This window comes from Syngnathus leptorhynchus, chromosome 9 (assembly GCF_054491065.1).
Source record: "Syngnathus leptorhynchus isolate UIUO chromosome 9, UIUO_Slep, whole genome shotgun sequence".
Taxonomy (NCBI): domain Eukaryota; kingdom Metazoa; phylum Chordata; class Actinopteri; order Syngnathiformes; family Syngnathidae; genus Syngnathus; species Syngnathus leptorhynchus.
This window is the reverse complement of record NC_141203.1, coordinates 5,652,228-5,670,841: the sequence shown is the minus strand read 5'-3', so window position 1 is coordinate 5,670,841 and position 18,614 is coordinate 5,652,228. Positions and strand designations below refer to the sequence as shown.

Genomic DNA, 18,614 nt, shown 5'->3' with positions numbered 1-18,614 from the left:
GCGTGCCATTCATTTGCTGGTATGCAAATCTAATCTTTGTGCCTAAACTACAAATGGTTATAGAAGACAAAGTCACGTGACTCCTCGCGTGCCACGGAGTGGCATAACTGTTCCAATGACGCACGCTTTCCCTAAACCCCTAAGTATAGAATTAGTCACCCCTATCCCATAAGCCTATTGACGCCCCATTCTTAAATTAGGAAGCAGGGACCCCCTCAAATGAATGAACCTGACTTGACTCTTGACAGATAGGGCAGGTGGTTTGAGGCATGTCTGATGATCTGGCCGGGAAATGCTCATGTGCGTGTATGTCAGGTGATCATTACTGCGTTCATAACCACAATGTCAAGCCTACTTCTGAGCATTGCTGTGTATCAAGGCAGGCATGTGTGCAGCAAAGCTCATGTTCATGCATCACTCACATACTGTCCATGGATATGGCAGAAGACAGATCATATGATGGAGATGAGGCACATCTATGACACCTGCTGAGAGGGGAAGGAACATCCCACTCTGTGTGCACAAAATATGGTGAAGCAGCAACCATTTTTTGAAATGGGGAGGGGGGGGAGCCACTCTCACTTTCAAGAAATGTTCTGTTTGAATTCATTGCGAATCACTGGGTACCCTTTTGTGGTATTATCACACATAAAAAGAAGATCTAAGAAAAAAATAAAACACATGTTCCACGTTTATGATGATATTGCTTAAATTTGTCTGAAAAAACAATGTTTTGCTTTGTAGACATTACCTGGCTGCTCTGTGTAATGTTGTTAAATCAGCAAGGAATTTCATAAAACAGCTCATAATCTACACAATAAAACATCTTTACCATTCCAAATATAAATCACAGTCTCTACAAAGTATGAAATACATTTGTGAGGACGACTGCGTGGCCGCCAATTGGTATTCAAAAGTGTGATAGTTACAATGAGAAATGAAGGTCATCAAGACAAACCTGTTCATATAATCTCCCCTGTATAATCTCATTTTGATAGATATCGACCGGCCGCGCTAATCTGTGCTAAATATAGCAAACTCTGCTGATACAGATACCGCGTCTCACGAGGTTTTCGTTAAAGGTGCGGCATTTTGAAACAGATAGTAAGTAGCTGCTATGTCATGATAAGTCGCGTATCGTGACCAGACCAGCGAAAACAGTCAAGATAATAACTCACATGGTGTCTGTGTGTAAGGAAATTCCGCAATACTGGGGGTGTGAAGTTTAACACCTGACACTTGCATAAGTCGGTTAATTTATTGCGTTAAGACTGGGCCTCTGTGGAAAAGAGCTTCAGTTGTGCCTATAGTTCACCTTTAGTTGGCTTTCTGTGAAAGTAAAAGTCAGAAAGTCTGGTGCAGAAATGTGTGCTGCAGTTCAGCATTTGCATGTTCACCTGTTTGCAGATTATCATAAGAAGAATTTGCTGCTTTTGTTCTCAGGTGCCAACCTGTCAAGGAACTATCACATGTTGAATTAGGGGAGTTTTGTTTCGACAAATAGTGCTTTGTGTTTTGTTGTAACATCCATAAGCAATTGTAAAAAAAACGTATAGGACTCATTCTCGATAACTCTCTTAGTGTAAAAAAAAACGAGTTTCATGTTGAACATATTGTAGGCATTGTGGTCATTTACAACTTGAATTCCTACGATTTGTAAAAACGGAATTTGTGATTCAGCTGTTTTTTTTGTTTTTTTTTTCATTTCAGATTACTGTCCAAAGGGACAGCGGCTTGGATGTGTCTGCCCCAAAACACGGCAAGGTGGATGCGAACAATGCACCCCATGTGGGTGGAAACCAGTGGGCAGGTGGCACAGGTGACTAACCGAGGCTCACACACACACACACACACACACACACACACACACACACACACACACACACACACACACACACACACACACACACATGCACAAACACACGCACGCACACATTTTTTGGATTGGCAGCCGTAGTACCCTGAGAAAAGCCGTGCAAGTACAGATAGAAAATGCACACTTCTCCAACTGTGAGGTAGACGTCCTGCTCTTTTGTAATGTTTCCCTGCAGGAGGTCGAGACACTGCGGGGCTGGGTGGCAAAGGGGGCCCATATCGCTTAGATGCGGGACACAAGGTGTACCAGGTTTCCCAGGCAGAGAAGGATGCCGTCCCAGAAGAAGTCCGCAGAGCTGCTCGAGAAATGGCGGAAAAAGCTTTCAAAGACAGGTGGGGCGCCTTGCAATATTTGAAATATACTAGAAAGAACAACAAAACGTGTTTTATTTATCCCGTGGCAAGAGCTCTGTGCACTCGATTGGTGTGCAACATTGCTTTGAATTTAATTGGCAGTGTCACGTGTGAGGAGTAACAATGCATGTGATTGGCCAATCTCCCCTTACCGTTTGCTTGCCTTGCACACATCCACTTGTAACGCTAGCTGGAATCACGTGAGAGGCGCCACTATGCATTCGATTGATCTGTCGCTTGCTTGCTTGCCTTGCACAATGACCTCTCCGTAATGTAAAAGACGAGTATGGAAGAATATGTGTGGGATTTGTGAATAAGATGAATGAGGTGCTCCTTAATCTCTTGTGAATGGGTGAAATGCCACCTTCCCCGTGTGCGTGCACGTGCGTAGGCAGCCGAGAGGACACCCTTTTCAGCAGTTCAACCATGAAGGCCGTCTCTGTTCTCTCAGTTCTGTTCTCTTTTACTCTCTTTTACCCCCTCACCCACTTAACCAACCTCCCAGCCCCCTGTCCTCCCCCTGATTATCATGACGCACAGTGATTGCCTTCATGAGCTCCTTCTGTGATGATCCTCTTCTGTTTCTCTCTGTTTTATCCATTTCCCATCTTCTTTCCCACTTCCTCTCCATCTTTCTGGAAAAATTGTCTCACTGCATGCTCTAATAATTGTTCCCTCCGCAAATACGGCAAATGAAAAATTGTATTTCTTATCCATTCATTCATTCCTTCAGTCATTCATTCATTCTTTGTTTACTCAGCTTCAGGTTAAACATCAACCAAGCTATGATCCGCTCATTTTAAACTGCCTCCAGTCGCTAAGGCACACAGGCAAAAACAGGCTTAGGTATGCTGAAATGACAGAGCGCACACACACACACGCAAACACACACACACGCCTTCGCTTTAGCGGCTGTGTCGACATGCCTGCCAAGTCTCATCCGTCATTCCCTTTTCAAATTAAGACAATCTGCTCCCATCAGCATTAGCGGTCCATGTTTTTATTTGAAAAGAAGATTGGAAGGGCACCAAAATGTAAGGTATTTTTTTTCCAACGGCTTTTATCGACTTTTGCATAGAGGCTCAAATTCAAATTGATTTACACGAACCTGCAGCAACAGTGAAAACCATGGCATAGCAGTAGTAAAGAAACCCTACAAGAGATTGTTTCTCTGGATGAAACTATAGTTGTAGTGTAATTCCGATATCTCAGATCATTACATCATTGTTCAGAGATTTCACGGTCAACGACTGAGCTGATTTGCACTCTGTTGCTAACCAAAACAGCAACACCCACCAAGGCAGGTAAACTCAAACGAGTCTTACTGCACGTTATGAATAAATTCCATGTGGAGAGATAATCTTAGGTTGTACGGAAAGGGCAAGAAAACAAATGTTTCAGTCGATGCTGGCAAGTGGCTCCGCAATATTGTGCTTTACGTTCTGGAGAGCTCCCATTCACAAATGGACATTCATTTTTTAACTGCAGCACCCATTTGACCTCAGACAACGCTGTTGCTAAGCAAAACAGCAGCAACTACAGCCACACAAAAAGAAGATATAAGGTGGCACCTTAAATATAAATGTGTGATCTGCAGAGTCTGACAAGTGGTCGCTGACTTTTTTTTTACCTTTCTCGGTAAAATAGTCCTTGCGGCATAACCAGATTCAGATTACACTAATAAAGTTACTCTTAAAGAGCATTCTATATTAATGACACATTGATTTTGTATCTAGCTACTCTGTAATGAAAGGAAACTTGAACTTGGCCTGAATTTGACCTCTCTACGGAGAATAAATGGACAATTCTTGCCTCCTTGAAAAATAGATTGTTTTGGTATTCAGTGTCGGTAACTCCACCTAATTTTTGTGGTTGTTTTTTTTTTTTATATATATACTATATATATATAATTTCTCCCCTTTGAGCGAAACTAGGCATTTACTCGCCTTCTTTGCCGTGTTAAATATAATCCAAGGAATGTGGACGAAATAGCACCAGCCGCGGTACACACACACACACACACACACACACACACACACACACACACACACACACACACTCACATACCAGAAGAATGTGTGGAGGAAGCGGCGGTGCCATGCTTCTCTCTTTGTGGGCTCAATGGGATGTGGCAGGACAACAGTTGCTACTCTCAAACTGTGTGGGATGACTAGTAAACAAGTGCCATCATAGTTGCGAGCTTCCGTTCAGACACATTAGCTCATAGGACATTCAACATCCGCTCTGTTATTAAGCACTGAGTGATTCCACAAAGGGGGTTTCCCATGTTTGTGGCTTTACGGTACAATGCTGAAATCAGATCTGAGATTTGTATAGATAAACATCACATTTTTCCCACGGGATATAATTAAAATCAGTCATTTCTCCATTCTAAAACCGTCATATTGTGATGATAGCCAATAATCTTGCTGGTTTCCGTTACATCTCAAATGCGCCAGTTTTGTGTCAGTTTTGTGTCAGTTTTGAGTGACACTGCAAGAGAGCTTTTATTGTGACTATTTTTTTTTTATTGTGGTTCATGTAGAACACTGCACCACATCATACTAAGAGCTGTCCTTAATGTTTTGATTACGTTAATCTCAAAACAACCTTTAAATTAAGAATTACTCCGAGCACCCTTCAGGCTGGGTTTTTGCCTCGTCGTTATCGTAATGTCTTCAGTCGAGACGAGGCATTTCCTGGTTGGAACGCTCGTGGTTTATTGTCTGGCTCAGTAAATGTGTTTGTGTGGTTCGCGCCCGCAGCGTGCACACAAATATTGTGTCTATCTAGCCTCATGCAAGAAGTCGCACATTGACAATAGACACACACACATACACACAAAGACTGTACTCGCAGTGGCGAGCTGTGACACGTACTTAGTTACAGTATCTTCATATCTGTGTACCTTTGTGTTGTCACAGTCTGCTTGTCATCACATGTTTTGACTACATATACACTCACACACATCTGGTTATGCAAACACTGCAGGAAAGAAACTTAATGACCCCTAAAAAGGATTGTTAGTGTGTAAGTACCGTATTTTCCGGACTATAAGGTGCACCTAAAAACCTACAATTTTCTCAAAGGCCGATAGTGCGCCTTATAGTCCGGTGCGCCTTATATATGGACCAAATTCCTCAATTTAAACTGGCCTGAAGCATGAAATCAATCATAAGTGGCCCGCTGAAGAGCATTGTGTCTATTTTATGTGTGTTTGGCGACCTTGAGTGCCGTGAAAGGCACCATACAAATAAAATGTATTGTTATTATTATTATTATTATTATTATTATTATTATTATTATAAGACTATGAATCATGAATCAAAAAGACTTTGGATCATTATTTTGTGATTATAAAGTAATTTTTTTGCGTCTGAAGTTGAACTAAAAAAGATAAAATGGAGAATGATTTGATTTGGATTAAAAATCTGACATGATGCATTAATGGTGCGCCTTATATAAGGACAACGTTTTAAAATGGGCCATTCATTGACGGTGCGCCTTATAGTCAGAAAAATACGATAAATCTGAGTAAGGCTGAAGTATTTTGATGGGTCAGTTTAAAAATGACAATTAATGAATGTGAAATTGTATGTGGCTCTCCATAGGCTGAAGGAGATCGATATGAGCGAGTACGACGCCACCACCTATGAGCGATTCTCCAGCGCTGTCAGGAGACAAGTTCAGTCCCTGCGCATTATCCTGGACACTTTGCAGGTTTGCTTGTCATGTTTAACTTTTCTTACGTGTCTACTCAGTGAGGAATATTCTAGAACATTCCTGGAAAACCTTGGTTAAAAAAAAATGTCAACAACACAGGCGGCCAAGATGTAGTAGTGCTGAAATGACTCATGTAAAGCTGCCATATTGGCGTTCAAGGGAATAACGTTGTGTCTTTGTTTGAGGATTTGTGCAAATACTAAAGTGCATGTGTGTGGAACATAAGAATGATTACAGAGCGGCCATGCTCGCTCTATTATTCTCCGACCAGGTGTGAGGAGGCTCTTTGTGAACATGTCGTGTGTGTGACTCTTTTTTTCCATCCAGGTGTTTGCCACCGTGTAAACGAAAGCTTTGAACGCCAACAGCCGTGCTTAGTCTTTGTCCTCGTCACCGCGGGTTGTTAATATGAAGGAGATTACACACGCGTGTAGCCATGAAGTCATGTTATTTTTATCGTACCTGATGAGTGACTGAGCGAATACGCACACACCACACAAACATACACGATATGAAACATTCCTGGAAACCTTTCAACAATGCGTTGTGTGTATGAGCTTTAGGGACTCCCCCCCCCTCCATTCTTTCAACACCCAAGAAACTTTGCTACATATAAGCACCTGCATGAGAGATTGTGAAGGCCACATAAAGTGATCCAACACACCCGCAACCCTAGCAAGGATAAGCAGTACAGAGGATGGATGGAGCTGGTTCTTTTTTTGTAACTGATTTTATTTGACTCTATGCTATAGCAAAGTTTTGCTTCTTTGTTTATTTTTATCCTTTGTCCTCTTGGCCGTCAATGGTTTCTGTGGTAGCATCACATAAACAGCATTCTTAAAAAAAAAAAGCCCAAAATATGTTTATTTTCTGCTAATTACAATGTGGGGTTTTTTTTTTTGGAAAAAAAAGGGATCTGGAATTCATCTCTTTACATTAAAACAAAACTATTCACAGTAAATTAAATCCTTATTTTATTACGATGGTCAGTTGAGTTAACCGTTCTCTGCTTACGTCTTTTTTTACATTGTGTTGTCATCCCAGAATTTTGAAAATAGTAAAAAAAAGTATGTATGTACATAGGTAAACGTAAAAAGGTTTTAACCCAAAATATAATATAAAATACTCATATAAAGCACAGATACTTGCATCTGAATTAATTGCCTAAGTACAGTAACAAAGTATTTGTTATTTTCGACCACTGCAACTGTTCGACTGATGCATTCCAGTGTGGCTTTCTGTTGTAACTATTTTTGAGTAAAAAAAATAAAAAAAAAACACTGATGTGTGTGTTTGTGTTTTCCAGGCTAAAGCCAAAGAACGCCAGTGGCTAAAGAACCAAGCTCTGGGAGAATTGGACGATGCAAAAATCATCGATGGCCTCACTGGTGAAAGGGCTATATATAAACGCAGAGGAGAACTAGACCCTGAGGTTAAAATTATTTTCTTTTGTTTTTTTTTCTCAACCACCGCACCACACCTTTTAATACACACATACACAGTTGACCTTTATGTCTCGGTCTCTAAATTCCAGTGGTATATGTGAGATTATTATTACACCTTGGCGTTCTTCTCGGGCGTCATGTCTTCTACTCTCACGCATACTCGTTGAGGGATAATTCCTGCGCTAATTATACAACCATGTCGTCATGTGTTGTTTTTCTGTCTCATTTAGCTCCAAACATACTTAATCCCGGTGATTTTTTTTGCTGTTAGTTACCGACTACATGTTTCTGTGTCATGCGTTCACAGCCTGGCACGCCGCAGCAAAAGCCCAAGCGTCTGCGGGTGCTAGCCGACGTGTCGGGAAGTATGTACCGCTTCAACGGCGTAGACGGCCGCCTGGAACGCTCTATGGAGGCCGTTTGTATGGTCATGGAGGCTTTAGAAAGCTATGAGCACAAGTTCAAGGTGAGAGCGGTCACACCCTAACATCCTGTTTGCATTTCAGCGTTTCTCAGGGCAATGATCTAGACCCACTTTTCCCTTTTCATAGTGGGACTTTCAAAGTAAGATAAAATCTTCCCTGAGATGGTGGTTGAGTTTTTTTTCATTTGCATTTCTTCTCGGAGGAAAATAATGTACTTGTAAAAATGAATGAATCCGCCTTGCAATTAAAGCCTCTTGAGGTTTGCTCTCTTCGTCCATAAGGTCACACATGATAATGATTGCATTCCTTTTTGTGAGTTTGAAATGCAAAAAGTCGAATAAAATGTGAACAAAACTTCACATTTACCAATTAATTGTACATTAATTAACTACAATAATGTGTGGTTAAAACTGAAAATTGAATGGAAATTCAAGCCTGTTTTACTACACACATAACAGTACATGGAAAAGGACAGAACATCTCAGTAGGTGAAAACATAAAAGAGAAATATTTGAGAATTTTATTTAATCGTACATTTTTCTGCCAGGCAACTGTGCAAATGTGTAGTAGCCATGTGGTCTGGAAACAGCCTGGCCATAACTTCTCGTATTAGATACGGAACATAACATCCTGAACTGAAATAGAAAACTTGTGCCAGGCCCGACCTGCTCTTATATAAGATAGTTATGCTGGAAACCTGACAAGTATATGGAAAGTATGTTCGCATTTGACGAGGCTGAAATACTCAAGTGAGCATCATATGGCAGCACAACGCACCACAACCTGGCATCGGGATTCATCCTTGGTGCCATTCTGAGTCATGGTGGCGCTGTTGCAAATAGCAAGTGGTACCAAAATAGCATTTATTTATTTTCTACTGTTGATAAAACTCATCCGGTGTTCTCTTCTTGACCACAGTATGACATAATGGGCCACTCAGGTGACGGCTATGACATCGAACTGGTCCGAGTGGACAAAGTCCCCAAGAACAACAAGCAGAGGCTCAAAGTTCTCAAGGTAGATGTTAGCAGGGTTCGATTGTGTGGAGTTTGCATGTTCTCCCCATGCCTGCGTGGGGTAGGCCAATTGACCACTTCAAATTGTCCATAGATGTGATGGTGAGTGTGAATGGTTGTCTGTCTGTGCCATGCAATTGGCTGGCGACCAGTTCAGATAATAATAGTGATTTCCCTCCATTATTCCCTGTCATAGACTATGCACGCCCACTCTCAGTTTTGCATGAGCGGCGACTACACGCTAGAGGGCACGGCGGCCAGCATCAAGGAGCTAGCGCGGGAGGAGGCCGACGAACACTTTGTGGTGGTGCTGAGCGACGCCAACCTGGAGCGCTACGGCATCCGTCCCGAACGCTTCGCCCAGGTCCTCACCTCGGACCCCCAAGTCCACGCCTTCGCCATTTTTATCGGGTCTCTGGGGGACCAAGCCGAAAGGTGAGGAAGGGGGTGAATGCAAGATTGCAGGAGGCTGACGGGAGTAAGGGTCAATAACAAGAAGTGTGTTAAATGGAAAAATTGAAGGTAGTGGCTCAAAGAAACAAGTTTATTAATCATTAATTTATGAAGGAATCATTTCCAACACCTTGTCAAAGTTCAACCACCTTAACAAACATTATTTAGTTCCAACCTATCCTGACCTACCCTTTCACTTTGCCCTCACTAAAGTACAAGCCTGTGGTTAGGGTTTCAAATTAGAGTTTAAATCAAGAGCTTGTTCTTCAAAGTCAGAGAAAAAGTTCCATTTTCAACCTTTATTCAACTTTAGCAGTTTCACTTTAAGTATTACAGTTGACTTTATTGGCTTTTTGCCCTTTGTATTGTCACTTACACTGTCCAAAGTTGGCATGCCAAAACCACTTGGGGGTCCCTAAAGGGTGCAGCTAGATGCACAAGTGTGTGTTGACTGATAGCTGAAGAATGGTTGCTTAAAGATAGGGAAGAAGAAAACAAAGCTTTGTTTCTTACTGTCCAAATATCAAGAAGAAAGATGTCCTCCATTGTTGTTTACTGTGCGCTTCCTCTTCTTTTGTGTTCACACAAGACTGAAAGATTGATTGGACTATCTTGTCTTCATCCATTTAACATACAAACATTTATCTGTGTTCAGCCTTTTGAAAAATTGTGTCTTTTTTTTGTGCGTCAGACTCCAAAAGACCCTTCCGGCTGGGAGATCCTTTGTTGCTATGGATACCAAGCAGATCCCCCAAATACTGCAGCAGATCTTCACATCAACCATGCTGTCCAGTGTCTGAGTGATGGTGCCTCTGACTGATCTCACATACACAAACACTCACTAATTTATTTTTGCAACCCAAAAGTCAAGTGCTCAGATGGTCAAACTTCTCGGGAATGAGCGAGGAATGCCCCACCTGAGTGAGGACTCTCTTTCAAGGCCTCGGCTCAAGTCCTTGGCTGCCGTGTCAACACGTTCGGGCATTTCCCCTCTGGCTGGTCGTCACCTCGGTCCTGCAAGGAATCTGAGATCTTATTTCATGGTCAGACCTCCCACTCTGTTCCCATTTAGTATCACTGTGACTTGTTGCAATGTGCATGGCCATTAACTTTTCAACAAGTGCCACACATTGTGACGTTTTTATTTTAGGAAAAAAAAAAGGTGTAGCATTAACGGTTTGTGACTAATGTCAAAGAAATACTCAATATATCAACCAGGAGTTTTCTCATGATAAAATTCTTTCTCGGGAGTTACTTGTTGCTAGGCAGAGATGATCACAACCCGCAGTCCACTTTCTATGGTGCTCGTCTTAATTAGGGTCACGGGTGAGTTGCAACCTTTATTAACACACTTTTTTCAGTGCTCTGGGTTCAATATCAAATACTTTTTACTACAGTGCCGTCAACATCACAGTTGCCCTGAATACAAAATCACCACTGGGTGCTTTCAACTAATTAAGTCGGACTGAGTGGATCAATAGAAACACATTTGTTTTGATTGATTTGACCTTATGAAATATGTTTCTCTGATTTAAACTTTTAAAGCAGACCACAAATGAAGCAATCAAGGATACACATACAGTATATTGTATGCAATTGTACATATTAATTTCAGTGATAGTAAATATATTAGAGGATTTTAATAAAACAGTCAGTGTTAAATCATCGTGTTTGTTTTCTTGCACTCCATTTGGCAGCAATGTTCCAATTTCTTTCTGCACTAAATACATTTCTCTTGGAAGTAAATCGAGGACACGGCCACCACCGTTGTTGTTGTTGTTGTTGCTGCTGCTGCAGCAATGTGTTCATTGGGTTTCAAAGTTTCCTGTGAAGTGGAAAACTGACCAACCTAAATTAAGGCGAGTTAATTTTATACAGTGGGAAAAGAGCTTTAGTTGAGAAACGTGCCAATAATCTGTACCACTTTCCTTTAGCTGTGCATTATGGTCATCAGAAACCATGACATATTTCTGAAAAATGAAGCTAAAATTATACAGCAAAAATCTGCAAATAATTTATTGCCAATATAATTACATTGGGGGGAATTGAATAAAAACATTTAAAAATGTTTTGTTTTTTTAAAAGGAGGGCATCCACAAATAAATGAATATGCCGGTGTTAACTGCAGTAATGCCAGGCTCTGCTGAATTTTGTTTACAATTTTGAGAACAACAAAAAGTATGAAATACTCAAATGTCATTTTAAACTGCTTTATCAGCTGGTTTCTTTCGAAGGTTCAGACCAGGAGAACACAAGCGGCTGTCCACTCAGTCTACCTTCCCAAGCTACTTTTGTCGGGAATCTCCCATAATGCAGCTGTGTTCTCTGCTACCGTGACCTCTGGCCAGACGGTAATTACAAAGTGCTTCACTTTCTCCTTTTCCTTCCTGCACCATATCATTTTATTGACGTGATGTGTGACACTTATTTGGGGAAAAGTCAGCCGCTGTTTCCGCGTATGATTCCACCCAGACGGGTATGTTTGCTTCAGATGAGTCAGTTGTTTAAAAAAGAAACAAACTATTTCAAGGGCGATGTCATCACATCAATGTGGCACTTGTAGCATAAAACACACACATAGATGGCGACGGTCTTCACCGCACGCTTGATTGATTGATGGAGCTGATTGAAGGCCCATGTCACGGCAGCGCAGCAGGCGAGAGGTGGGTCAAGGGGCATTGAAGGGGAAGGGGGGGTAGCGTTACTCTTAGCCAAGCAGGGTGATTGATAACCGGCTGTCAGTGTGCTGGAGTTCACACTGCAGGAATGTTACGACGTGGTCACAAGATTTCTCAACCATGCGTGTGTGTCTGCCGGTGTGTGTGGGTGTGTTGTATGCTAGTCATGTGTCAGGAGTGCATGGAGTGTCAAGTCAGGAAATCAACCCCCCAAAAAAACAGAGCTGGCATTTTACAATCTGAAATGTTTTTATTTCTTTGTATCTGAGATTGGGCTTTCAGGCCATAACCTTTACAGATCTTAATTTGACCTCTGAACTTGAATGCACAAATATAATTGGATCAGTGATGTTTGCACAATTTGCAATTCTTTTCACACAACCAATACAATTCCTGATTCAATTGGAGTTGGTATTTAAACATCATGCTGTTCACATTTGGAAATCATGAGACTGAGATGACACCTGACAACTGATCAGTGGTGCTTTGCTATTTTGAGGCTTTAAACATGATGTTCTCAGAACAGTGTCATCAGCAGGTTGCTGGAAGAGTCACAGAAAGACATCTTGGAAAAGAAAGAAAAATGATTTTAAATAATGCTGTACAGATTCTTCTTGGAGAACAGCAAGGTGTTCCAAAAAATTCGGAAACTGCATATTGAAACATTCGCGTGTCAAATTAGGTTTGCCTGTCAAGTGTATTTTTGTGTCATTAAAATTTAAATATCTTTCAATCACATACACACTGCTTCTCATTCATATGTATCTACATTCACCCAAAATGGAAACTTCTGTGGATGTGCTATACATGCGCAAAATATAAGTAGCTCCTTGTCCTTTATGGTGCAATAGTCAGTTAGCAAACAACTGATGTCACGTCTTCATTAACTTGAGAGGAGCCTCGTACACTGCCCCGCTGTCAGAGCCAAAGAACCTGACACTTAGAAATGCGGACCTTCAGACGCCTTGGCTGTGGCTTTTTAGACTGTTTGATGCCAGACATGTTTGGGCAAAGATATGATTACAAGATTCATTCTTCATCGCATCACCTCTGATTGATGGCAGTGTGCTGCAGGAGTTGCTATTCACTGTCGGTGCTTTCATGGCCTTTCAATTCAGAGAGGAGGACACAACAAAATATTTGGATTGATTATGTCATTAATAGTCATTTAGCTGTTCTCTTTTTTTTTTCTCCTCATGATGCAATGTATCTCCATTACTAAAGCTTCCAAAATTGTCAGAAAATGTGAGTCATCATGCTGTGGTCAGCAGAACAGGGCAGGCATTAATTCCTGTTGTCCTTGACAACTGATAAACATTGTTTTCTTGAGGAACTACATCATATTCACTGCAACTAATATCGATTTAAAGACTTCAGATATAAAAAAAGAAAAAAAAAATCACAGGCTTGCTTTATAACACGCTGACAGGAAAATCATAGCTCCATCGGTCCAATTCAATGTAATTTTGGCTTGTGGTGCATTTTTCTGCAGCCAGTCTTCTATTTTCAATATACATATGCACAATATGATTTATAGGTGGGCCAGGCAAAGCATGTACAGTATGTAGATCCTGGTGTGTAGGAGGACACAGACATCTTGGCCTCTACTTATATTCATTCAAGTCATGTGAACTTTATTTCTAACATCCAAAATGATCAAATGAACTACTACTACTACTACTACTACTACTACTACTACTACTACTACTCCTACTTTTTGGGAGAATTCAAAAAGTAGTGTAATTGTGGAGGGCAAACAAAATGAGACAAAGATAACATCAAAACTTGTGAGACTTTGTCTGAGTGAACATCAAAAATTATTGGCAGACAACACACAAGTAAGGCTGTGGACGATTACAGGGATGGACGAAAACCCAGTTCTGCCCTTGCCCAGTCCGTCCTTTTTTAAAAAAAAAAAAACTTCCCGTCCTCCATTCCCTGTCCGCAAAATGAGCGTCCATCACGGACGGCTTACTCGCTGATTGTACGTATCTGGTCTGGCTGTCATGGTTACCAGCATCAACAATCAGCAAAAAACTTGTTCCTACACTATGATGTCCTGATGTTTGAATGACGAATGCCTCCCTTGATGCGTTTAGCGGATTCCAACACACGCCCCCCACTCCAACCGCAAAACCCCCTTATGTCTCTTTCCCAGACTACAGATGCCACAGGTAGCTGAACATCATTCCACTGAAGACAAACAATGAAGAATGATTTAAAGCCCCCTCCCTTTCTCCACACAAGCACAAATAAGGGTGGGCACACAGACATTCCCCCCCCCCCCCCCTACCCCCCCGCCCTGAGGGGAGCGTCACTAATGACCTTAATGATGACGAATGATGAGCGCTGTCTGGACGTTTGTGAGTCGTTTTCCAACACAGCTTGACAACATTCCGGCCGAATTGTCTCAAAGCAAGATAGCAACGGCTAGAAAACTTCATTCCTGACCTGACTGACTTCCTCCGCCCGGGCCAGGAAGTTAATGCCAAGAGTGATGAGTTCAGGAAGAACAAACTCACGTCCCATTGTCTTTAATGATGCTGAGCTGCTCAATTTCATTTAAAAGGAACAGTACTGATATATTTTTGTTTTTTAAAATTTGGTTCTTTACACAGTGCATGGGAAAATAATAACTAATTATTTTGCTCCCATTCGTACCTAATGGCTCCACCAGACAGGAAATACCTCTCTGGATGAATGCAGGTTCCTCTTTTTCTCGCCAGCTGAGTGAGCGTTCACATTTTTCATTCCAGCTGACTGCAGCATTGACTTTTGAAAATGGTTATTTTATGGAATTCCATTTTGTTTGTACTTTTACTTAATGTTGTTATTGTTTACTCTTTTTCATTTTTACAAATATTTTGAGGTCAGGTGCACGAACCTAAACGAATAAAATACCCGATAATCAGGAATTTGCCAAACTGAAATACAATTGGAATATTGGTCTTTGTGCAGTGTAAATAAAAATAGGGGGTCCAAAAAATACATACAAAATATTTTTACATAATTCAGTATTTCATCTTCTAGTATTTTCATGATTCATATTTAAAATATTACGTAGAATGTAATATTGGAATATGAGATTGACAAATTGAATTTAAGCACAATTTACTTCTGCTCACTTTGCTGCTGCTCACCTCAAAACGCTATATTTGCCTCAACTTGTTTGGCATAATTCACACTGAATGACATATACATTTATATATTTCAAAGAGGGCATGTCGAATCCTGTTTAGAAACCACAGGTGTGTCTGAGATAATAGAAAAATATACTTGCGAGAGACTATCCAACAATTTCTAACATGGTTTCTGCATTGAGAAAATCTGATGGATTAACAAAATTAACAGTCCTCCTCCTCATCGTTCTTTCTTTGCGAAATTTCTCAAGGGGGGTAGATGTGGTGATTTATTGCTTGAGCGAAAATTGACATGTTTAAAATGGGTTGGGACGTAAATCAAGGCAGTGATGGACAACGTGAAGGAGAAGGAGGTTAAGAGGTTAGAAGGAGGTGCATCATTGTTTAAAGCAATGTTGCTTTTGCACTCCACCAAACAAAAATGTCTTACTCATAGGCCGGTGCTTTTTTTAAATTTTTTTTTTTACCTCCTATCCATTGTGTCCAACTATTATAGTGTCATTTGTGTTTTCGGACATTTTGTCTAACCAGACATGTTTATTTACAAACTGTCAACAGTTCAAATTGGAGTGCCTAATTGACGTAACTCCCAAAGACACAATTTAAGTGCAGTTGCTGTGATTTGGTCACAATCACTCATGGGGACTCCCCCCCCCCCCCCCCCCCCCCCCTACTTGAGAGAGTTGTCACTCATGCAGAATAAGAGTTAATTGCCTGGCTGGAGGGGAAGGGGCAACACCTTTGACCCGCCCCTCTAATCGACCATAGGCCACTTAAATTAAGGGGGGAGGTTGAGTGAGTCACACAGGAGGGGAATGGAAATGCTACAGGTGGAAGTTATTGAAAGATGTACAGAATTTTGGCTGTGAGCACATGAAGGAAGGGAAGGGAGCGCAATATTATACACCGCTTTTCTTCTTCTATTCCTCTTCTACCCATCTTGTATCTCATTGTGTGATTATGGCGGTGTCCCTAATGAAGTGTCTTCTGCATCTACATGTCTCTCTGTTGTGTTTGGGATGAATCTCCAAATCGCCTCCAATTTTTGAATACATGCTGCATCTTTCTAGAAGCTTCTCACACCTGCCGCTGAATTCTTCACGTTGTTCATTAAGGACACGCCCCCACACACACATGCAGCACACACATTGCTGAGACTTCCCAGAGGCCAAAGTCTGTTCGCCAGGAGGGTGTGAAGCATCTGGCTGCTCAGAACACGCTGACCTCATATTCTAGGCCCGGGAACGTTGCCGTCCTTGGCTGATCCAAACCCCACATCATCATCAACCAGTCGCCACGTCATGCACTTCCTGTTTAGACGTCCTAACATGGGCTGTTAGTCAGTTAGCAGATAAGACTGTGCTAGCCATGATTCACATTGTTAAAGTCCACTGTCAGCATTGTCTGGGGGTTACTGTGAAGTACCTCAGATTTGCAATTGTTTTCTGCCTTTTAAGGAAATTCAATGGAACAAGAATAACTCACTCAGTTTAACAAAAGACCTCTGCCATGGCCAAAAACCGGATTGGCGGCAAACATCTCCGACAACATTCATTTCTTCTTCAGAGCAATAATTAACATATTGCAGTCGTTTTATATAACATGTTTTAAAATGTAACATTATACAATATAATTATTATGTTTTTGGGGGGTTACATTTCACCATAACACTTTCCAAGGATCTCCTACTTCACTTTTATGTTATTCTATTATTTTATTCTGAAGGGGTAATTCTTTTACATTCATGTTTTATTGTCATTAGAATGATATCAACATGTGCCTAGATTGAAAATACATACGTTTATACATCTATTTTTTATTTTCAATGAGTTACTAATTATTTGCTTAATTTACTAGTATTTTTGATTTGTTCAATAAGCTTTTTGTCTTGGGAAAAAAATAGGACAGATTTTCTTTACCTTTTGGTATTTTTGATTTGTTCAATAAGCTTTTTGTTTTGGGAAAAAAATAGGACAGATTTTCTTTCCCTTTCCCTTCTATGTGTCTGAATTGGCCTTGTGTCCCAATACTTTTGCCTGTTGATAATACAGAAGTGTGACCAACATAATATTGACCAACGGCTCTTCACAGTCTGTTGATCATATTGCAGGAAGCTGACATGGACACATGCACATCTCTGTGTATTTACTTCAGCAAAGTTGATAGAGAGGGAAGATTTTGAGCACGTAATCGGCTTTCACTCCCGATTCATCACACATGGCCCATTTGTCAGGGACTATGTCAATGCATTGTTTTGTCTTCCAGGTGAGCCTTAAGCATCTAGTGTGCGGACCAAAAAAAATTAAGGAAATGTGGACAATCTTTCGATATATAGCCCTAATCTTGAAAGCTCATGAGAGGAAGTTGACTCGTTTTGTAGACTTCCAGAGTACTTTCACAATCATAAGTGGAGATTCGGTTCCGTTTCTCGGTAGACTTTGCTGTCATAAGTTTTTATTGTAACCACGGTAATTATACAATCACTAAGGACAACATAAAGCCATTTTAGAAACATTAGCTAAGGGCATTTTTGACCTAGTAGGACCTTGACTTTTCAAACTGAAATGTTGGATTGATTCCGACTCAATGCTCCGGTCAGACTATGATTGTCTTTCAGGCAGTCCAACGTGTGGGCTGCCTTTTCATTATACCTGTACAGTTGTTTACGAAATAAAAAAAAAGGTCCCGATGATTGACAGATACTCAGTCCAACATGCAGTTAGATATAAAATGTAGGGTTCACAGATAGGATAGTGGATAATTTCCTTTCAATTGCCTTTTTAAAATTTGATATGATTGGCGACCAGATCAAGTAGTCATCAACCTTTTGCCCTAGATCAGATGTGACACAAGAGTGGTCTTGGGATCGGATCCGAGTTGACACAAGACATGATCCTCTTACGGCATTGTGGAATTGACGGTCCATCCGTGTGTCTAAAACAACATCCCCGCTTGGCAGCCTTCAGCAGACATCTCTTGTTTTTGAGGCAGTGTTAGTCTTGGCAACCGAAGGCTTGTACAGTACACAATCGGGGCTGGAAGCGTGAGAATGGCCGAAAGACTTGAGGTCAGTGAGCGAAATAGGAGAACCAAAGGAAGAACACAGTGGAAACAAACACACATTTGGATATACTGTCGATCCGGATAAGAGGCCCCTGAAGGCTGAAGTAAGGGCTGAAGTGGGGCTTGTATGACTAAGCCAAACAGATGTGACACTCAAATACTCAATGTGGAGTAAACATTTTTGATTGTCGGACGGATGCACTGCAAAGTCGTTCAAACGTCTTCACTAAGTCGTTTGAACGTATTGGTAATGTCATTCGAATGAATTGGTAAAACGTAGGCTGAATGCTTAAAACATCACTTTTTTTTTTTCATAATACCACGGGGTACTGACTTGGACGGGCGCCATTTTATTTGTTGCCTTTTCAGTTAGGCCCTAATACCCCAAGGAGAATAGATGACACACAAGTGGTCATAGATGAAATCGAATACACACTTATCG

At 41.1% G+C, this 18,614-nt stretch overlaps 1 protein-coding gene across 1 annotated transcript in view; it reads left to right on the top strand.

The window, feature by feature from the left end:
- Positions 1 to 10,953, top strand: part of vwa8 (von Willebrand factor A domain containing 8) — a 35,177-nt gene extending 24,224 nt beyond the window's left edge. The window contains exons 38-45 of the mRNA XM_085920882.1: positions 1,711 to 1,819; positions 2,052 to 2,208; positions 5,841 to 5,949; positions 7,259 to 7,384; positions 7,705 to 7,863; positions 8,741 to 8,839; positions 9,035 to 9,273; positions 9,983 to 10,953. Coding sequence (XP_085777008.1) covers positions 1,711 to 1,819; positions 2,052 to 2,208; positions 5,841 to 5,949; positions 7,259 to 7,384; positions 7,705 to 7,863; positions 8,741 to 8,839; positions 9,035 to 9,273; positions 9,983 to 10,091 — 1,107 coding nt within the window. The 3' untranslated portion in view covers positions 10,092 to 10,953. The remainder of the gene's footprint in view (positions 1 to 1,710; positions 1,820 to 2,051; positions 2,209 to 5,840; positions 5,950 to 7,258; positions 7,385 to 7,704; positions 7,864 to 8,740; positions 8,840 to 9,034; positions 9,274 to 9,982) is intronic.
- Positions 10,954 to 18,614: the final 7,661 nt, after the last annotated feature.